Genomic DNA, 21,379 nt, shown 5'->3' with positions numbered 1-21,379 from the left:
TCTAGACTTTTTTTCCCCCTTATTTATGTATTTCATAATTTAGATTTTTTTTTTTTTTTTTTTTTTTTTTTTTTTACTGACTGAAAGGGACTCAAAGTTTTCTTATCTGAACTTTGTCATACAACAGTTTTTCACAGCAGAGGTCATGAGAGAGTCGGTGCTGGGTGGCATCCAGTTTCAGTCTCAAAATGTCAGCGGGCGGAGCAGAGCAGGGGAGGAGAAGAGGAGGAGGAGGAGGAGGGCGGGTCGAGTGGAGAGGAGTACCGGGAATGGTTGTGGATATGTGAGCAGAGGCGGCGACGCACCTGGGGAATTACAAGAACAAGCAACAGCTCTGTTCCGTTTCGCACGGAGGCTGTCCGGTGAGAGGACATGCACTGACTGTCGGCTGCAGGGAACATGTACACGACGGAGCGCAGGCGGATGAGCCTGCACGAGCTGAGGAGGAAGGACCCGGTGCGGGTGTCAGCTGGAAGTCTGTGGCAGGACTCTCTGGCCATGGAGCTGAGCGGCTCGGGTAAACAGACCGTGTCCCCGCGGAGCCGCACCAGAGCCGTGTCCGTGGCGTACCTGGTGAACGAGGACGCGTCGGTGCCGCAGACCGAGGAGAACCTGTCCCTGAAGTGTGTGAAGGAAGCCTGTGCGGACGCGCACGCCGTTTTCAAAACCATCTCGTTTGAGAGAATATCCCTGGGCACCACAGACATCCTGGATAGTTTCTACAACGCAGGCAAGTGCAGGCATGCTGGCCGCGGGGCAGTGTGGATAACACACATACGCGCAGCAACTACGCCAATAACGCAAACTGACCCGCCCTTTTAAAATTTCCTCCGCAGACGTAGCAGTGGTGGAGATGAGCGACTCTTTCTGCCAGCCGTCCCTCTTCTATCACCTCGGAGTGAGAGAAAGTTTCAGCATGACCAATAACATCATCCTGTACTGTTACAAGCAAGACAGTGACCTGCAGGCGGTCAAGGTAACTTAAAGCGAAACAAACCCCTACTCACTATTATTATTATCATTATTATGACATTACAAATGAATGCAAGTATGAACAACTTTATTTATGTCAGCACTTTTTACAACCAATGCTTTACATCAACATCAGTACAGAAGAGAAAGATAACACAAATAGCAGGCACAGAGCAGAGAGAAGACATCAATAGTCCCAAAGCAAACACGCATAAAAAGCATGCAGCAACAAGTGATCACATAGAGCAACAAGGGCTGTAAGATATGATTACTTTCACTGTAAGTTATTGTCCTGATTGATCGATTGTTTGGCCTGGCCTGAAGTATCAGCAAATAAAACACGAGGTACACTGCGTAAAAGTGGAATATTCCAACATTAGTGTCAGAATGTCCAGCCCTGAAATACAATGAACTGACGTAAACAGCAAATAATCGGGGGGGGGGGGGTCCTATCTAGAAGAGGGGCCACACTTCAGTTTTGAGATGTTTCACAGTAAACTTCGGACCAAGTTTTGCTGACACAGTGTTACATTAACCCACACACAGGTACGTTCCACTTGGTGCACAAGAGAGTGAGATAAAACGTAGACAATTCGGGCTGCGTTGGATTATTTTTTTATATTGTCCATTAATCAGTCAGTTGGTTGTTTGGTCAATTAAATGTCTGAAAATGGTGAAAAGATATCTATTTGTGTGTCTCAAAGACCGAGATGTCATCCTCGGATGTCTTTGTTTTGCCCACAACCCATAGAGTAGTGAAGAAGGAAGCTGGAATCGGACTTAACTTTAACCGATTAATCGATTATAAATAATATCTGGCGATTAAAACCAAGAGGTGATTCATTTATTAATCATCGCAGCTCTAAGGTCGGTTGCGGCTCACAGATGATTTGCCTGTTAAACCTATGAGGGCTGCAACTAATTAATATTTTCATCATGGATTAATCTGCTGATTATTTTCTTAACTGAACAATAATGGTGTGACGTATCAGAAGTCAGAAAATATCGAAAAAAATTGTGCACCACTGCTTTCCAGACGCGAAGGTTACATCTTCTAAATCCATACAAGTTCCATATTAGAGAGATTAGTCGTAGTGGTTTAACAGAAACATTAAGTATTAAAAGGTGAAATCACTGACAGCTGGCAGACGAAGCCTCGGCTTCACCGATGCCAGACGAGTCCCCGTGTGACGCATGCATTGTCTTCCCTTTTAGGAGCAGTGTGGGACGTACACATTCATCCCCTACGTGGTGTCGCCTCAGGGCAAAGTGTTTGCCTGTGATGCCACAATGATGACGGGTATGAAAGACCTGATGCAGCCCAGCTTCCAGCTGGAGCCCCTGCTGACCCCGCTGGTGGAGAGACTGGTGCATCTGCTGAACAACGTGCACGTTCAGTCCAGGTCAGCGCAAAGTGCAGGGCTGCGTGCTTTGCCAAAAACATTATCGTCTCAGATTACACATGCATTTGCTTATGCGGTAGCTCACTGCCTCCTCCCATATTTTACTTTACTCTGCTGATTTATTGAATATTTCTGTGACCCCTCTGCTCTTCACGCCGACAGCGAGTACTTCCGGGAGTCAATCAGACATGAGATCCGGATGGCCCGGGAGCGTTTCAGCGGTAAAGACCTGAGCCAGGAGCTGAGCCGCATCCAGCAACGCCTCGACAGTGTGGAGCTGCTCACCCCGGATATAGTCATGAACCTGCTGCTGTCCTACAGGGACATTCAGGTGTGTGTTTTTCTGTGAATGGGAGTAAATGCATACAATGATAATGAACAAAGGGTCTAAACAAGGGATACTCAACTCAGTAACAGGAGGCAGGGGGCCAGTTGATAAACAATCATTCATCATATTTATCAGATGCAATGAATAAGTATTAAAAGGCCCATAAATCGTCTTTCTTTGAAATCCTGTATTTACAAATGAAATGACTAAATTGACCAATTTAAAATGAAGGATGGATCAGATATTTAAGGTGATATAAGAGCTGTAACTGCCTTTTTGGTTACATTTGAAATAGTTAATACAACATCAAACACAGCCAGAAGCACTTCTGTCAAACAATCAGTCAAATGTTGAAAGGATTCATCAACATATATCAGAAACGTGCTTCTACCAGGGACAGAATGATTAGCACATGGTCTGGACTTTCAGTGTGAAATACACATTCAAGGGATCAGAATCATCCTCATGTCTGCACAACTTTTTAAATTTTTTTCCGGCCAACAGTTGTCTTCCCCTGGATAGCGCTTTCATGCAAAGATCAGCCTTCTCTTCTTACCAAAAGCCAAATTTATCCCATCATGCAAAAAACGACTGCTGCTACTACTAGAAAAGGTTTGCATGCTTTAATGCTCAAACAAACACATCGGTTTTCTCATACTGTCCAGTGCTGCAGCTCTGTAGTCGCCCAGTGAATACCCAGTCTGCTCTGATTGGTCAGCTCACACACGCCTGAGCCAGCCACCGCTAACGACAACAGAGCGGCTGTGCTAAATCAGTGTTTCTGTGCCTAAAGCTCCTCGATATAAAGTATGCAAATGTGTGACAGGTAATGTCACATAGTCACAGAGTTAAAGGCGGGACTACTGACGAGGCGTTTCAGGAACAGTGTTTTCTGTGGGAGAGTGGAGCTCCCCGTTGATGCGGGCTTTTGAACTTTTCAACTCTCAAGAGGAAGGAAAAAAAACTGAAAAAGCGTTGCAGGTCTCTGTTAACTATGAGGGAACCAAAAAATGTTCGGAAAAAACAAACAGCCTATTGATTAACTAATTGATTGATGGTTTTACTTTGCTGCACTAATCATGTGCATGTTATGAAAGCATTACTGTTGATGATAAGTGTCACATTTTTTTCGAGCCTGCGGGAGTCATGATGAACCAAATCCCAGGGTCAGATCTAATGTCAAGTGTGCGTGTAACAAAAACAACCATTATGAATTTTAGACATAAATGTTTTAATGACGTGCAGTATTAATTGCTGGTGTCCGATGAGAGCGCGATTAATAATACACCGCTATCCTGCACCTTCTCTCCTCAGGACTATGATTCCATAATCAAACTGGTGGAGACGCTGAACAACCTGCCCATGTGTCTGGTGGCGGGACATCAGAATATCAAGTTTCATTATATATTTGCTCTAAACAGGTACCCGCACAGCTCTCACTGCATTTCTTGTTTGGTTTTCTCAAGCAATCTCAATCAAACTATTGTCATCTCTTCTCTGGTTTCAGCTCAGTCCTTTTTTGTGCCACTCTCAGCCTGAAGCCTGTATTTGCCTTGTGTCACCGAGATGAAAGAGCTCCGTGTGTGTGTGCTCATCGGCGCTAATATCATGTAATCTTCCCTAATCAGGAGGAATCGCCCTGGAGATCGCAACAAGGCTTTGGAGTTAATTCTGCCTATCGTGGAGTCGGGAGGGAAGGTGGCGTCAGACGTCTTCTGCCTGTGCGGCCGGATCTACAAAGACATGTTCATGAGCTCCGGGTTCACCGATGTGCGCAGCAGGGACCAGGCCTGTTACTGGTACAAATACCTTGCGTTCATGAGAAAGGGTGCAGTTTGTTTGTCACTGCAGAGCCCTCCCTATTAGCTGCTGTCATTTTCGATTGTTGCTGCTCGAAGGTGTTTGCAGTTTGCATTGCCTCGCCTCATTATTCTGATGTTACCGCCGTCGTCTATCCGTCAGTGTGTTGCAGTGTAATTCACCTGCGCTGTTTCTCTGTCGTCCGTCAGGTACGGGAAAGCTTTCGAGACGGAGCCGACTCTTCACTCGGGCATCAACAACGTGGTGCTCCTGATGGCAGCCGGCCACGAGTTTGAAACTTCCATCGAGCTGCGCAAAATTGGTGCTTAATGCTTTCAGATTCCTTCCCATTCAAGTGTGTCATGAAGGTCCACACCAGGTCAGGTCCTGTATGATGCAGGACACAGACTCTTCTCATTAGGCGCTTGAAATGAATCGTTTCATCACTATCTGCTTTTAGTGCAAAAAACCAGCGCTGCGTTTCATTGGTAGTTCCACTTCCCCTCGTTTACCCTCAGCCCTCGGTGTTACGTAACAGCATATGTCACCCGAGGCCACTCGGAGAGCAGAGGGAAAGTAGGCGGGGGAGGAGCGGGGTGGATTCAAATGGAATGCACATGCCCTTGTACACTTTCAGAATGAACCATCAGGGATCGGCAGACAGTTGTAGACTCATCACGAATACCAGCAGACTTATTTAAATGAGGCGGAGGCGTCTTCTGCGGACAGTTGCAATACGCCGGCACTTAGTTGCATTAGTATCCGATTTAGGACCTTTTCTTTGTGACTATCATGATACAGATGATCACAAAGAAAATGTATACTGCAGACAAAGTTGGGAATCAAGAAATCACAAGCTTTTCAATAGAGCATCGAGCTAATCTGAGAATTTCGTAACAGGTAACATTTTTAAACTAAAATTTAGTTAACAGTTAGTTGACTCTTGACGGACAATTAAATTGTTTGTAAAGAATTTATTAAGCAATTGTAAATGTTTATGAACATCAGGTGACACTTCCTAATGGCCATGCATGATGTTTACACATGAACTACACAGTATTTGTTAATATTTACAAACCCCAGTTGCAGCATTACAGTAAACAGTTGTTTAATAAATGTTTTTAATGAGCATTTCTGCGGTGTAATTAACTATATATTTACCGTTTATTAGTGATTATTATAAAGTGTCACCACTCAGGAAACAATCTGCTAACTAGGCGAGTGAATGCGTAAGCCGACCTAAGACCTGTAAGACCAGTAAGATTCTTTGGACAAACTGAAACTGAAAAGTAATTTAATCTGCAAGTTCCGTATGGATAAAACTTTAACTGACTTTTACATATGTTACCTGCACAAACTGCATTATTGCAGTACTTTGTGGGTGCTACACACCTCTGTAAAGACAATCGTTGATGAGTCGCTCTGAGGGTTGAGCCTACCCAAGCTGACTTCAGTGTTTTCAGACAAATGGAACGACACTTAAGATTGTGGCGGGGAATCCCCCGAGGGGCAAGTGCTGAGGGGAAGTCAACGGGGGCATGTTCGATGACTAATGAAACGCAGCCTGGCACATGTAGGAGAGTGTTTTTCTATATATAGTCACAAAGCACATCAGTGCATGTTCTTTGGACTGACACACACACACACACGTTGGTCTGTTCAATTGATTTCTTAAACAGAATCAATGAGTGTTTAAGCACATGTGGCCTTTTTAATGCCAATAATGTACAAAGTGTGTGTGCAGATAAAAGCTGTAATGCACTCCATTGCTACTTTTCTGGATCCTGCAAGATGAATACGCTCGAAGCTATGCAAAGGGGCTATCGTACATTATATTGATGCACATGCTAGCCTATTAGCTTGGAAATGTGAGGGTTGTTCTCTGTTGATGTCCAGGTGTGACTCTGAGCACCCTGCTGGGTAGAAAGGGCAGTCTGGAGAAGATGAAGGCCTACTGGGATGTCGGCTTCTACCTCGGAGCGAACATCCTCGCCAACGAACACAGGAAAGTCATCGAGGCCTCTGAGAAACTCTACAGGCTCAAAGCTCCTATCTGGTGAGGCTCAAGCACCAGGTCTTGATTAGCAGTAATCATGCAGATCAGGGTGTTTAATCATCATCATCATCATCATCATCGTTTTAGTCTCATTTGATTGGTTTGAATAATCAATCAGAAACCCCCTGTGGATTAAGAAAGCATTTGATGGATTCTGGTCTTATTTCCATATTCATTTATTGCTAATTAACGAGTTGAGTGCGTTCCTTTTAGGTATGTGGCATCCATTATGGAGACGTTCATCCTGTACCGTCAGTTTGCCAAGCCTCCCGAGGTGAGGGCTCCTAAGCAGGACACCGTGGACTTCTGGATGGAGCTGCTCCTGCAGGCCTGCAAACCCACCGACTCCACAGCCCGCTGCCCAGTAAGCAACGCTGACAACCTTAACAGCAACCCTAACGATAAAAACGCGAGGAGGCTCAAAATATTCCTGGAGATTTAGAGCAAGACAGCACTGCAGCGTTCTCCCAAACAGCTGAAGTAGTTTGGGGAAAAATCCCTATAAATTGGCTCCATACAGCTCATCCAGCATACTTCAGCTCTCCAGAAGCCTTGAGATTCCAAATTGAGTTGGAAAGATGTTATTTACACCCATTTTTAAGCCGAAACTGTAACTGCAGCTGCAAAGAGTGTTGGCACGCATCCCATCTGAAGTGGCTGAACCAGTTCCGGTGCAAGTTGAGTGTGTATATAACATCCCTTTGGATGTTTTTTTTTTTTTTTTTTTTTCCCCCAGTAGTCCCTATCTACTTCAGTTGGTAAGGAGAATGCTGCAACTTGATTTTTGCTGTGAAGCTCCAGAAATGTGTTGTCGTCTACAAAACTTCACTTAACTTTCCATAGGAAAATATGGAGAATATGATGACTGAAGATACGTACTTGGGTGAACTGTTCCTTTTAATCAAATAAATCTATTTTATTTATTTGTGATTAAAAAAAAAAAAGTGAAAAGTGAAAATTCTCTAATTCCTCCTTAAATGTGAATGTTTTTTCTAGTTTATTTACTCCTTTCAATAGCTTGTGTTGTGGATAATATAAGACATTTGAGGAAGTCATCTTGGGGTTTGGGAAACACTGATTGGCGTCAGTGTTTTCATCATTTTCCCATCTAATTTAAAGACCAAACAACTCACAGATGAATACAAAAATAAACAGATGAATGGACAATGAATCTTTACACGATTAGATATATTCAGGAAATTAAAATTTTCAGTCGCTGCTTTCCAGGTGCTCGTTCTGGAGCCCAGTAAACTCCTCCAACCGGCTATCGTGTGTGTGAGCGAGGAGGACGAAAGCCGCACTGTCCAGTTGAAACATGTCACCACCGTTAAGGTATGCAGACCCTCCAACCCCATCCCCCCCCACACTCACCCCCACACTCACCCCCACACTCAACCACAGACCAGCTTGTTATCTCAGCACATATTTACGAGTACCTGCCTTCCACACATAATGCTGAATAAGCTGAAAAGCAACCGGAAGAACCGACGTTTGGCACACTTTATGATCCAGTGAATGTTTAATCAGGTGAGTACGTGGGTGTGTTCTTTGACTGACTTTCATACCTGTTGACTCTCTCTCTCTCTCTCAGGTTGTATGTACATGCAAATTAAAGCTGTGTTTGTCCTGTGCTTTTAACTTCATCCTTGATTCTACAGAAAGGCTTACACCAGTGGACTTTCCCAGCCTCTGCAATCCGGGGAGTGAGGTAAAGTGGAGTACAGCATGTGCTAACATCTCCTCAAATATCTGCTCTCTGTTCAGGGTGTGGTCAGGCCTGCAGCCAGACGACCCAAAACATAAGGGTTGTCGGGGAAACCTTGGCCGTCAGTCAGATTTCTGTTCTGTCAATATAGGTTCAGGCTTTGCTGCTTTTTTATCTGTCGATTCCTCCCCGGCTGACGATCAGGGCTGCTGAGTACTTTAGACTTCAGGTTTTGTCTGCCGATTTGCCACTCGGGCAATTTTCCACAAATACCCAAAAACAGTGAGCTGCTCAGTCCCTTCAAAAACCACAAACAAACTTTATCAGAACGCACTGTGTTTGGGGAAAGATAAGAAACGCCTTTTTAATCATTCATGAAGGGCCTCCCTGAGCCAATCAATTTTCCCTGACACCCTTTGTGATTCAAACATGAACCGTTTGTTCCCTGGAGCAAAAAGAAAAAGAGGTTGTAGATGGATACATTCTGTTTTTATCTGTGTCAACATTGCCATGCCGAGCATTTTCCGAACAAATAAATGAGGGATAATGATTATTTGAAGAGTAAAAATCCTTTCTAAATACGCTTTTATTCTCCCTCTTAAGTGCTTCAAAGATCGATGAGCGGAGCTGCTTCCTGTACGTCCACTACAACTCCGATGACTTCCAGCTCTGCTTCCCCTCCGAGCTCCACTGTAAAGGGTGAGTGCCTAATAAACTGTGAAGATAAAGCCGGGAGTGTGTGTGAGTGTGTGAGTCAGTGTGAATGATTCACTCACTCACCAACTGACTGGCGAGATAAAGACGAACTGTCCATCATAACGGGGCGCGAGAAGTTGATCAGAGAACGACAGACAAACTCACAGATGTGTTTTTCTGTCGTCGACGGCATGGAGAAATGAGTGTGATGTAATTTCAGTGTGTGAGTCATATTTCCTTTATTGCCTTCCAGGAAATCACCCTAGGAGACAATTTTCTTTCCGCTCTCAAAACAGTCTGCTCACCCAAATCCCCGACCTCAAATAAATCCGTCTAACACTGCAGATAGAATCAGCTTTGAGAGATCCTCTGCAGAAGTCTCTGTTGCCACCTCAATACAGTGGAAGGGATAAGGTTTTCTTTTAGAGGTGGAAGATTGGGAATAAAAGCCTTCATCTGTCTGTGTGCATAACGATTTAAGTGTAGTTTTTAAGTGTCGATTTGCCTCCCGCTGCCACTGTTGACAGGTTGCTATGCTATGAAGCGTAGCAGCAAGATACGCAGGACAATTGCATGCTTGAACTCATTCATTTGCATCTTCCTGTGCACACAACATATATGAAAGTAAATAAATGCTTCGTAGCGGTAATGGCGGTTAACTAAACTTAACAAAAATGTAAACGTAAAGTGTAGAAAAAACATTTAAGCTAAATGAAATCTGAAACTAAAATTAAATGGAAAAAATATTCTGCACTTGCGAAATTTGCAGCACAAGCGTGCCACATCTGTATCGCTCATACTGTGAATGCAAATGACTCACAGTCACGCAGACATCAAAGTGGTGTGTTTGTATTGTAGTACCTGTTCATTACTTCTGAAACGTCGCCCCCCCGACCAATGTTATAATAACAAACAAACTGAAACTGTCACTGTGATATTGTAAAGCTAAAGACTCAACTTTAAACAGAAAAACTCAACTGAAACGAGCAAACCCACTCTGGATACGATGTGACACTAAACTGAATTAAAGACAAAAATGCAACATTAAATAAAACAAAAACGAAGGGAAAACACAGGACTATATTTAGTTGTTCACTAGAACTTTATCCAACCATCGTTAACAGCGTGTTCTCATCTCGCACTGTGCTCTCTGTAGGTTCTGCGAGCTGGTCAACTCTCTGCTCCAGCAGGCTAAAGAGCCGGCTCCAGACCTGGACCATCTAACCGGGGGAATACTAGAGGTCAGTCCCGGTCCTTCGTTCCTCTGACGCAGAGCGGCTCTATTTTAGCTCTCACCTGCCTCAACATGTAAAAAAACACAACTGCAATCGCTGCGGGAAAATCTGATTCGCAAGAGCAGAAACATCCCCTTCATATTCTCCACATGATTTGTTTGTGCAAACACATAAAAAAAAAAACATTCACATTTGTTTTTGTATCCGTCGTGTGAATTTGGGACTTGAATGAATGAAACATCTGTCCTCTCACTCCTCGACGCTTCTCACTTCTGCTGCTTGCGGTTGCTTGTGAAATTCCTCGTCGCTCCTCTGGTGCTCTTGCTCTCAGTCACTGCGCTCTCATTCATGCAGGCCTGCGTTTCCTTTTTTTTCACAGTACATCTACGAGACCAATGAGAACGGCGACAAGGTGGTTCTGGGTAAAGGGACGTACGGCGTGGTGTACGCTGGGAGGGATCTGAGCAACCAAGTCCGCATCGCCATCAAGGAAATCCCTGAGAAGGACAGCACGTATGAGAACACACACCCACTGTTTTTTTTTTTTTCCCACTCAGAGTTGTTCCTTGCTGGGAAACAGAGCTGCACTGTTTTTTCACAAGAATGTCTTTTTCCCAAATAAGCCTAACGGGAATGGAGTTGGCAGAGGGGACTCTCACTGCCGTGCTCTGGATCCCCAGTGCTCTTCAGGAATCTTTGGGGAGACGGATGAGTGTTTATACACTTCGCTCTTTGCTTGTTACTCTGTAATCTACACAAAGAGCTGAAGCTTAAATAAAAGATTCGGTTGAAGGGAACATGATATTTAAATCACTTTTTAAGCATTTGCCCGACCTCTCTGTTTTAAAGACGCAGCACGGTATTTATCTTCATCTGTCAGTCATCGTAGGTTGTAATCATCAAGATGTACTCAATAATTAGTCAAATGTGTCAAATTAGTTTTTGTGTAGAATGATCAAGATGTAAAGAGACAAAATAGAGAAGATCCTGTGAACTGAACTGAGATGGGGAGTAAGAATGAGTAGAAAAAAACCACTTTAGTGTGGTGCAATAGCAGCTGTCATGTGACATAATGTGTAAACCTTTTTTTTTTTTTAAGCTTTTATAAAGCTTAAGCAATCAGCTCCTCTTGACCAGTTCATTTATTTTCTTGCAATGCAAAGTTAATCATTGTTCCACCTTGTTTATTCTTTCTGCTAACACAATATAAACTGCGTGTATCAGAGAGGATGCGTCGTCCGTAATGCACAGTCAACAGACTTACAGGAACAGTTCACCAAAAAAAAGAAGACTCAGTCATGATCTACTCATCTTCATGGTGATGGAATGTCAGGGGAAGTTTCAAAGTCCACAAAACATTTTCCGGAGCCTCGCAGCAAAACGGCGTTGCATCATTCTCCTGAACGTCTGACGCTGACGGGGACTTATTTTGAAATTTAAAAAAAAAGGTTGAAAGAAATTACTTCAAATGGCTCCATACAGCTTGTCAAGTAATCCAGGTCTCTAGAACCCCTTTAGATTCCAAATAGTTTTGAAAAGATGTTACTTACACTCTTTCAAAGCCAAATTCTTCACTGTATCTGTTGAGCTAAAAGCCTTAGCATCGTGCTTCGAGGGTGTAAATAACATCTATTTAAATCCATTTGGGATCTTGGTTTCTTCCAAAAACTTGGATCAGACCACACAAACTGTATGGAGACATTTTATGTTGTTTTTTTATTATTTATCATTCGGTTGTCTCCAGTCCTCAGTTACCTCAGTTGTCTAGACAAATGCAACAATGCTGTTCTGCTGTGAAGCTCCAGAAAGGGTTTGAGGACTCAAACTGAAACTTCCCCTGACTTTCCATTGGCCCGGGGGTGAGTATCATATCTGTCATATGTGATGTTGTGTTGTTGGCCAAAAGTTAAACTTGTGCATCTCTCTGTTTCCCACAGGTACTCGCAGCCCCTCCATGAGGAAATCGCTCTGCACAAGAGGCTTAAACACAGAAATATTGTCCAGTACCTGGGTTCTGTCAGTCAGGATGGCTTCATTAAGATCTTCATGGAGGAAGTACCCGGAGGTATGAACCCCTGACCTCTTAAACTTCTAATATATTTAGTTTCAGTGAATAGGAGGGGGTGTTTTAGCTTAATCTACTCATCTACACTGATGTAAAAACATTGAAGGGAAATGGTAAAACTTCTCAAAAATGACACCTTGCACGTACCTTTTGCTGTATGAAACACTGCAAATGAAAACAGGAAACTGTCTTTTTAGAACCGCCTGAGGATTTCTCAAAACAAGTTCGCGTCATTAAATCAGAAAACCTGAAGATCAGCAATTCGGCTTCATCTGCTTATACTGATGCCCTCTCATTTTCTTTTTACACAGAGAACCAGATTAATGCATCGGTGTTGTACGCAGTGTTTTCAAGGAATCTACAAATCTATTATTATGCAGAGGAATGTTTATGATAAGTCACAGTGTTCTTTGAAATTTCACTGGAATTAAAGCAGTCCGTGTCTTGCAAGGAATCTCGGTTCCTTGGAGGTGCCAACATAAGGAAGCCCTGCCCCTGCTTTTGACTCAGCATTTCCTCAACGGCTGCAGGGCTTTGTTACGGGATGATGGCTTTATTAAGAATCGAGGAAGTCTGCTCCTTCTTGTATTCGGATGTGTAAGGGCGATTGTGTAACATCTACTGGAAGCTAGTTTTTAAAGAAAGTGGGTGGTGCCGGAGTCCTTCTGCTCACTGCAGAAAAATCTCCTCAGACAATGGCGTGATGGTCAGATAAACACCTGAAGATATGTCAACAATCGCTCCAGAGCTGGGTCAGATGTAGCTGAGACGCGGTTGGGAAATAGTTGAATTGTATTTTTCCAGTGCGACATGTATCCGCAAATATCGTTTTGATGTCCCTGCTCATAGGAAGTTTGTCGTCCCTCCTGCGCTCCAAATGGGGTCCTCTGAAAGACAACGAGGCCACCATCATCTTCTACACCAAACAGATCCTCGAGGGGCTCAAATACCTGCACGAAAATCAGATCGTCCACAGAGACATTAAGGTGAGAGGTCCTCCTAGGTTTTGAGTACTCTCCAATCGCATTTGGGAAACATCTCAGCATGGCTCATTCGTCTGCTCTGTCTCAGGGTGACAATGTATTGATCAACACCTACAGCGGTGTGTTGAAGATCTCCGACTTTGGGACCTCCAAGCGATTAGCAGGAATCAACCCCTGCACTGAGACGTTCGCTGGTAAAACGCTGCTTGTTTCACACACTTTGATTCAAATACGTTAAAGATATAAGCTGTATTTTTATCTGTGAACTGGTTGCAGTCGTTTCATTTTGACTACTTTTCCGATTATTTCTTCTCCCAATAGGAACGCTGCAGTACATGGCCCCGGAGATCATAGACCAGGGGCCGCGGGGTTATGGGAAGCCGGCTGATATCTGGTCTCTTGGGTGCACGATTATAGAAATGGCAACAGGCAAAACACCCTTCCACGAGCTGGGAAGTCCTCAGGCAGCCATGTTCAAGGTAAAAATAAGGGAAAGCTGTGTGTTTAGTAAATACTGTACATGCGGGTGTTATGGTAGCATCATGAAAGGATCGTTCTGAATTTGGCGATGTCCATATTTTTGTAGTGGTGGTGGACACGACGAGGCTTTAGAATAAAAATCATAAAAAGTCACTCTTGATTTTTTTTCCTCTAGCGCCACCATGAGGTTCACACTTGAAAAGATGGATAGAGGCAATGCACATGATGCCACGCAAAAATATATATAGACAACATATCCATTAAATGTGTGTAACATTGAACGATGGTCTTTAATGCAGCTTTAAACTCTATTTATTCAAAAATGTATTTTATTTTTTATTCTTTTTTCTTTATTTTTGATGGTCAACGCTTCAATCCCTCCAGGTGGGCATGTTCAAGATCCACCCCAAGGTTCCCGAGTGCATGTCCGACACGGCCAAGTGCTTCATCATGAACTGCTTCACGCCGAACCCGGACGACAGAGCCACGGCGGCGGAGCTGCTGGGGGACCCCTTCCTCAGGTCGTCCCCCAGGAAGAAGGCCAGAGCTCAGCAGGAAACTGAATCTAAAGACTTCCTTAATTCAGGTGAGGCTTTAGTACACATCAAAATCCACATACTGCTGTTTTGTCTCTTATATGTTGTTTTAATCAGCCAGTTTATCAAGATTAGTTACGCAATCTTCTTTTTGGTACTGCGACCGTTATGACCCATGAGAGGTCAGTGCTGTTGTGACACCTGAGATTGTGTGAGATTTCTAACCCTCGCGCATAAAAACCACAATCTTTTGCAGCCGACTATCAGCGCAGCCTGTCCGTACCCATCTCCATCCTCGTGGAGGACACCGATTCCTACTTGGGCTCGATCGACCTGTCCTGTTCCCTGGACCTCAGGAGGCCGCAGTCAGCCTTCCGAGCAAATGAAATCTCCGAGAGCCCACCCAGCACCAGCTTCCTGCCGTAAGTCGTAGTGCCACTCGGCAGAAGATGAAAGCCTTACGAAATGTGCATTAAGCCGTGGTTCTGCAGGATCTTGCGTCGGTGGCAAACCACACTGAGGTTTCAGTTGAAGCGTCTGGTGAGGCGACATCCTGTGTCGGTATAGAAATGAGGTCAAAGTGCCACTTTATCATTGCCACGGTCTTCAGATAACCATGTGTTCACCAATAAATCGCACATTCATCATCCTTATCTTCATTTCTTTATCTCGAAGGTTTTTCCATTTCAATAGATGCGTTACTCGTTTCGTTATTTTTATAACTTTATCTGATGATCCGTTTTGATTTATCTTCTTGCTGTCCAGATTACCAGAGGACTCGCCGTCAGAGATGTGCAGCCCGGCCTCAACAGAGGAGAATATTGGTCTTTTTATGCTGAGGAAGGACAGTGAAAGGAGGGCGACGCTGCACCGAGTCCTCACCGACTACATCAGTCTCGTCGTGTTCAATATACAGGAATCTGTGCCTCAGGTGGGTGGAAGAAAAAAGTCACAGTATTGTGCAATCTAATAACTGCACATCTTCCATCATAACATACTTTTATTCATTTGTACTTTTAACAGGGACATGGTGACAGATAAATCAGGATTGGCAGAGTCTTCGCTAATAGTCATCGTGTGCAAATTTCCCCATTATAATCCCTGAACGTCTGGATTCCATTTTAGTTTGATATTGCACAAATTGTCCAAACATGTTGCGCCGGCTTTGCGAAAAACCTCCATGTGATCCAACAGCCACACGGCATGACTGTCTACGCCGCAGCGAGGGCAGAACTAATATTAAAGTTGGCTTCGTAGTTAATAACTGTGTGCCTAGAGGCAGTTTTGTCAACTTATTTAAACTGGGCCCGGCTTTTGTTTTCCCACTTAAAAGCTGTCATGCATGCACAAGAGCAGGGAAGCACATTCCCCCGAAAAAGGACTTTTAGACTTTAGGCGGTTTTCTCCCCGGTTCAGTTTTTTGCCAGGATCCACTTAGAAATAAAAGCCTCACTAGTCACAAAGGGACCTATCAACACAGGCCTAACAAATAGAAACATTTGAACTGTTTCCTACTTGGCAATAAACTAAAACTTTTATGTCTGCGAAGGCATCATTATCAGACTCTGACTCTGCAGGTAACATTGAAGTCCTAGTGCTTTATTTTTGTAGCCTGATATCTTGCTGATCTGTTCACCCGTTGTGGTGAAATTGGCTTGCCGAATGGCTGCAAGAATTATCTGATGGACTGTGTTTTCAAATGTACAGAAATGGATATTAAATCTCACATGATCAGCACCGTACTATATATTTCATACACCAGCCAACTGCCGACTTGTGCAACACTTTTTTGATGCAATATTTAAATGAAGATTGAGAAATGATGCTGGGTTGTGTTGCACACATTTAAATATCATAATGATCAAAATTTCAAAATGTGCACAGAATGTTTGACTTATTTCTTAAGTGTTTGGATCAAAGGTGAATCCGTACAAAAGTGAGACTAAGCTGTTGTTTTCAGTGCAGCACCACAGCTGTGACTTCAGAGGCTTAACGTAGAGCACGGCTGCCCAAAGTGAAGTTGGCCGTCCAGATGTTCTCTAGCAACAAAATAATAATTGTCACAATTGATACGATATGAAATCGCTGTGTGCTGTTTTTAGTTTCTTGGTAATGTGAAAAAGCTCTTTAAATATGTAGCATCACTGATTATTGTTATCTTTCATCATCGAGTGACACTTTATGCAGGAAGCCAGTCAATAAAAGTTACTGAAGGATCCTGGAACTACGGAAGCCTTGAGAGGCAAGTGGACAAAAATCAGGAACATCATAAATTTCAAATATTTTTCACCTTTTCACAAGACATAGACAAAGGAGAAAAAACAGTTCAGATCAGATTTAGAAAATGTATCACCAGAATTTTTTAACACACGTGCCTCTCCAGGCTTCCCTACAGCGCCATTTTGTGTCTTAAAGCAACACAATGGTTGCTTGCTTTTGGCCCGTGGCTCACCATTATGTTTCAGTTCTGACCCTCCGAGGCCCCTCGTGAGAAAGGGGAACAAAGGTGACTGGAAAATTCTAAGTAAGAACAATATAAGGGTTGTATCCCACTACATTCTGTTCTGTTAACAGCATGGCGAGGGATCCTCACTAACTGCAGACCACATCAATGAGCTCATTAGCTGCTTGAGAGAAAACATCCGCTCCCCGGACAGGAAGCAGCTGACCAGTAGCCTGCTGGAGCTCCGAGCCAAACTTCTCGCCGCCGCAGTGTCACCGAACAGCCTGCAGGTGGTGCTGTTTAGCTTCCAAGATGCAGTAAGTCACTTCAGAGTCAGCACAGACATTCTCCTAGTCAGTAGATTGAGTGAAACACAACTTTCCTCACCATCATGTTGAACTCTCTGCTCTGTGCGCAGGTGAAAAAGGTGTTGAGGCAACAACAAGTGAAGCCTCACTGGATGTTTGCTCTGGACAACCTGCTGAGACAGGCAGTCCAGGACGCCCTCACGGTGCTTTTACCAGGTAGAGCTTCATCTGATCCAAGTTCAGACGTTTGGGTTGAATCCCTGAAGAGAGTTAATTTCTTTTTCTTCTTTTTGGGATTCCTGTCGTTCATTCAACCACCGTCTTTGCTCCCATCCATCCCACCGCTTCCCTCTCTTCCCCTCAGAGCTCAAACTCCAGCTGCAGTCCTCGTTTGAGATGGAGGACGGCACCCCTGAGGAGCAGTGCGCCGACCCCGACACTCCTGACACTCCCATAGGTCTCCTGCTCTGCGACCAGCAGGCGGCGTCAGAAGACTCGCTGGACAAAACGCCCATAAACGAGATCCCGTATGCACCCAGCCCCAACCTCCCTGCAGACCTCGTCCTCAACCCCAACTGCCCCCTCAGTGAAAAACTAAGAGAACTACGACTAGAAACCAGAGGGTGATTGTTTTATCTTGCTATTTTTTCGTGAAGGGCGGCAGCTTGCACGTCCGTGAAGGATTCAGATTTAAACGCTACATGAATTTACATTTGGAATTTAAATGAAATACTTATTATGTGACGATGGGGGGAAACAAAAACCCCACAAAGCCCTGGAACACTAGACATTAATTACACAGCGATTAATCAGAATTTTTTGGGCTGCACTGCTTTCTGCTGAGTGATGATGGCTGTTTGGGTTTCAGACTGCTGACTCAGCTGAATGAGAAGGAGAGAGAGTACCAGGAGCTGCTGAGGAGCTCTGTCCAGAGGAAACAGGAACAGATAGATGCGCTGAGGAAGGCGGCAGTCGCTGAAGGTAACGCTTTTAACTGGCTGGTTCCCCCCTGCTTGTAAGATCCGATAAAAGAAAATACACCAAATTAGACATTTTTATCTGTATTTCTACCACTAGGAGTCTCTTGAACTCAAACTATGTTGTTTAAGACGTTGCCAAGTAGTGTAGGATCACTGGAGTTGTTGTCCTCATTGTTTAGCGACCACCTTCTCTGATGAAAATCTATCTGACCTGAGTCGGGCATAAATGTCTCCTGGATGAGGCAATATGTAAAAGATTTATTCGCTGACTTCGTTCCTGATACTCTGACGCATCATGTGATGTTTCCCCTGGAGTTAAAGTGACAGGCAACTACACGAAATGCACTGTAGCCCTGAGGTTTAAAACACTGTCTGAGCAAAAATGCGTAACAAAGGCCTAGTCTTTTAATGCTCGTGTTACGACTATATCTTTTAAAATGGAGGATAGTTATAACATTATCTAAAGTCGTTTGCCAAAGACGCGACTATCCGAGTCAGAGTTGGTAAGAGTTCAGCCTGATGAGCAACCACGCAAGCTGCGGCATGACCAGTATTGCATCAACGGACCAAGCCCTCTCCGGATTATCAATTCAGTGACTGTCATTACTGTTTCTTAACACTCGTACCAGTCACTCTCCACCCACGCCTCAGCTCCAGGCTCTGGATTTCTGCCTGACTGGTTTGTGTCTGAGGCGTAGACCACGGGATCATCGGCTAATGTGCTCAAACTTGACTCATCCGTTTGGATAATGATTTTGCAGCGTGCCTTCGGAACAGGCTAGGAGTTTCTGTTGTGTGTTAACATCTACAAGGTTAGACACGACATGCACGATGCTGTCTGAGCGGTTGTGATCTCTGTGCATTATAGATGGCGGATTGGCCTTGCAGAAAAACTCTAATCCAGAGGTGAAGGCTTTAGTCCGCTGGCTCAAGTCTGCCCTCGTAGATCAAGACACTATCAATAAGGTAAACTCAACCGAAGCTCTGCCTTTTTTTTTTTTTCCACTCCCGAGGCTGTTGGTATTACTCACCCCTGCACACTGTTAATCCTCACCTGTGTGATCCTGTTATCTAGCTGCTCTCTCATGAGTTCACCTTGGACTGTCTCCTCCACGTGGCCTCCAGGGATGACCTGATGTACTGTGGAATAAGGTGAGCCGTCTCCACACAACGCCCCTCACACCATCTGTCCGTGCAGAAGTGTAAGAGTGGATTACCCCGGGAGATGGTGGTGCAGAAAAAACACGCCGTGTACCTCGTTAGATTGTGTTTCATCAAAAAAGCCCCGGTGGTGTTCGAGACTGCACTGACATCTGTTAAAAATCTGTCCCAATATTGCTGTTTCAGAGGCGGCATGCTGTGTCGACTCTGGGCGGCCATCAAAGCTCGAAGGAAGACCCAGCTCAGCACGCACAACGAGGACAGCGAGGACACTCTTCTTTAATGGCTGCTGATGTTGTACATCAGAGGACAGATTCATTGACAGGCTGGTCCTGTGTTATCTGGAGGAGATGAGGCAGCGGTGAACATGACTGACTTATCAGAGAAGTCTTTTTTTTTTTAAAACGACCGCTTCCTTTCAGTTTTTGTGCCTGTTCATTAAAATGCAAAAAGCTGAATCTTGCCAGCATTTGACATTTTCTCAGGGCTTCTGTGGCAAATGGGACTTTAATTATGCCTTCATAAAAACATTTAATGAATAAAAAACTGCCTAGTAAGCAAACTAACACATTTAATGCTGTTTTATGATGACGCTGTTTTACAGAAAGCTTAGCAGGACCTAAGTTATTAAAGGCATACTGTATTTAAGATGAACGTCTCTGCATTCTGGTCATTTGTACAATGTATCTCATTCAGATAATAAACAGGAACCTCAAATCTCCCAGACTAACTCCTTATAAAACTTGGCTTTAGAGAAACATTCCACATGTATAAAAAGGCATTTGTTCATGTATCTGCTTTGTTGTTTTTCCAGTCTGTCATTGTTGCCTGGTAGTCTCAGTGGTCCAGTGTGAGATCAGAGGATGTTCTTTATTTTGATAACCTCAACAATGGCTCGTTAAATGACATATGCATGTCAGCTCCGTGCTCTGGGGTATGACTTCATTGAGACACTGGGCCTGGCCCTTAATAATCACGGCACTCACTAAAGATATACGTAATGCGTATTCATAACTGTTTAACCACTGGCTGTAACAGTCATCTTAAAGGAGCAGTATGTGGTTTTGGAAAAAAAATTCTAACTCTGAACTGAATTGTAATATTCATAATATTAATGAGGTGATAATACAAACTCAGAAATATTTATTGTTTCTGTAAGTGAATAAACAAGCTGTTCTCAGGCGTGCCTATTTGAATGCAAAAGGGTCAAAATAAGTGGAATACTGTAAAACAGCAACCACAACATAACTGAATATTTATATATATATATTCAGTTACTCTTGTACTTGATTCTGCTGCAGTGTGTTACAGCCCTCACGCAACAGCAACTACTATCATTTTCAAACTGCCATTTCCCTTTCCTCTGCTTTTCCTCGTAGATTTATGACATTTTTTTCAGTCAGCATCATAAGATCCAAAAAGAACCTCTCCACCCCCCTCTGCCAAAATATTGAATAGGCCTCTCACTGCAGAGATGATCTTTGATTTACCTCTACAATAATTCTGAATGCTGATCAGATTAGAAGGTAGTGGGACCATAAATAAAGCGACGCATGTTCCTGCCATGTCCTTGGATGGTGTCGGGAAGGAAATGAATCTGAGGCTGATGCCAAATTGAATTTAGCTGATAAAATCTGCCTCCTCACCCCACTCCCACTCCCAGTGTTGTTTGTGCAATAAATTAATCTTGTGGTGAATATAATTCTCGTGACGCGTGACTTTAAAAACACTGTTTCACCGAAGGATTTCTGCGATTCACACAGCAAAAGGCGTTAATATTCATCTTGAATTTTAAAGGTGAACTCGAGGATTTTTTTTTTTCCTCCCTAAAATAAATACTGAGCTGTGCTGCGTCACTGAGCGCTTCGTGCCTGCAGGTTTTCGGTCCTACCTACAGCAGCTGATGCAGCTGATTACTTCCTCTTCCCTCGTTAAATCTGCTCATAAGTGCTCAGCGGAAAAGGAAAACTTGTAATCCACACATCTGTCTGTTGCAAATGGTTGAGAGCTCACCGCTGTGCGTTTTGGTCATGAAACAAGAAATAAAGAAAAACTACCTTTTGGGCTAATGTGCTACGTTGACTGTGAGTGACCTAGCCTTACAGCTACAATGCGGGCAGCAGCTGTCACCTAAGACTCGTTTCCTATTACAGATAATTGAATGTAATGTGAGTGCAACCCCCTGAGTCTCCCTTACTCTAATAAGCTTTATAACACAATGGCATTAG

General features: G+C 43.8%; 1 protein-coding gene and 1 long non-coding RNA gene across 2 annotated transcripts; one reads left to right on the top strand and one right to left on the bottom strand.

Moving 5' to 3' along the window:
- Positions 1-243: 243 nt before the first annotated feature.
- Positions 244-19,870, top strand: LOC115567917 (mitogen-activated protein kinase kinase kinase 5). Its single transcript, XM_030394857.1, has 28 exons — positions 244-730; positions 837-976; positions 2,188-2,375; positions 2,538-2,706; positions 4,018-4,124; positions 4,332-4,502; positions 4,713-4,825; positions 6,400-6,559; positions 6,773-6,923; positions 7,787-7,891; positions 8,218-8,267; positions 8,868-8,963; positions 10,117-10,201; positions 10,575-10,708; positions 12,133-12,260; positions 13,110-13,246; positions 13,332-13,437; positions 13,565-13,722; positions 14,108-14,309; positions 14,516-14,681; positions 15,025-15,190; positions 16,834-17,019; positions 17,121-17,226; positions 17,375-17,633; positions 17,879-17,991; positions 18,859-18,956; positions 19,066-19,142; positions 19,338-19,870. Exons 1-28 carry the CDS (start codon positions 400-402, stop codon positions 19,432-19,434), a joined length of 3,999 nt encoding a protein of 1,332 aa, XP_030250717.1. The 5' UTR covers positions 244-399; the 3' UTR covers positions 19,435-19,870.
- LOC115567918 (uncharacterized) lies at positions 1,044-4,824 on the bottom strand. Its single transcript, XR_003981295.1, has 2 exons — positions 4,686-4,824; positions 1,044-2,718 (listed from the first exon to the last, which is right to left on the bottom strand). It is a non-coding gene; the product is annotated as an uncharacterized LOC115567918 (long non-coding RNA).
- Positions 19,871-21,379: the final 1,509 nt, after the last annotated feature.

Source organism: Sparus aurata, chromosome 17, assembly GCF_900880675.1.
Source record: "Sparus aurata chromosome 17, fSpaAur1.1, whole genome shotgun sequence".
Lineage (NCBI taxonomy): Eukaryota > Metazoa > Chordata > Actinopteri > Spariformes > Sparidae > Sparus > Sparus aurata.
The sequence above is the reverse complement of the archived record's forward strand: the minus strand, read 5'-3'. Positions and strand labels throughout refer to the sequence as shown.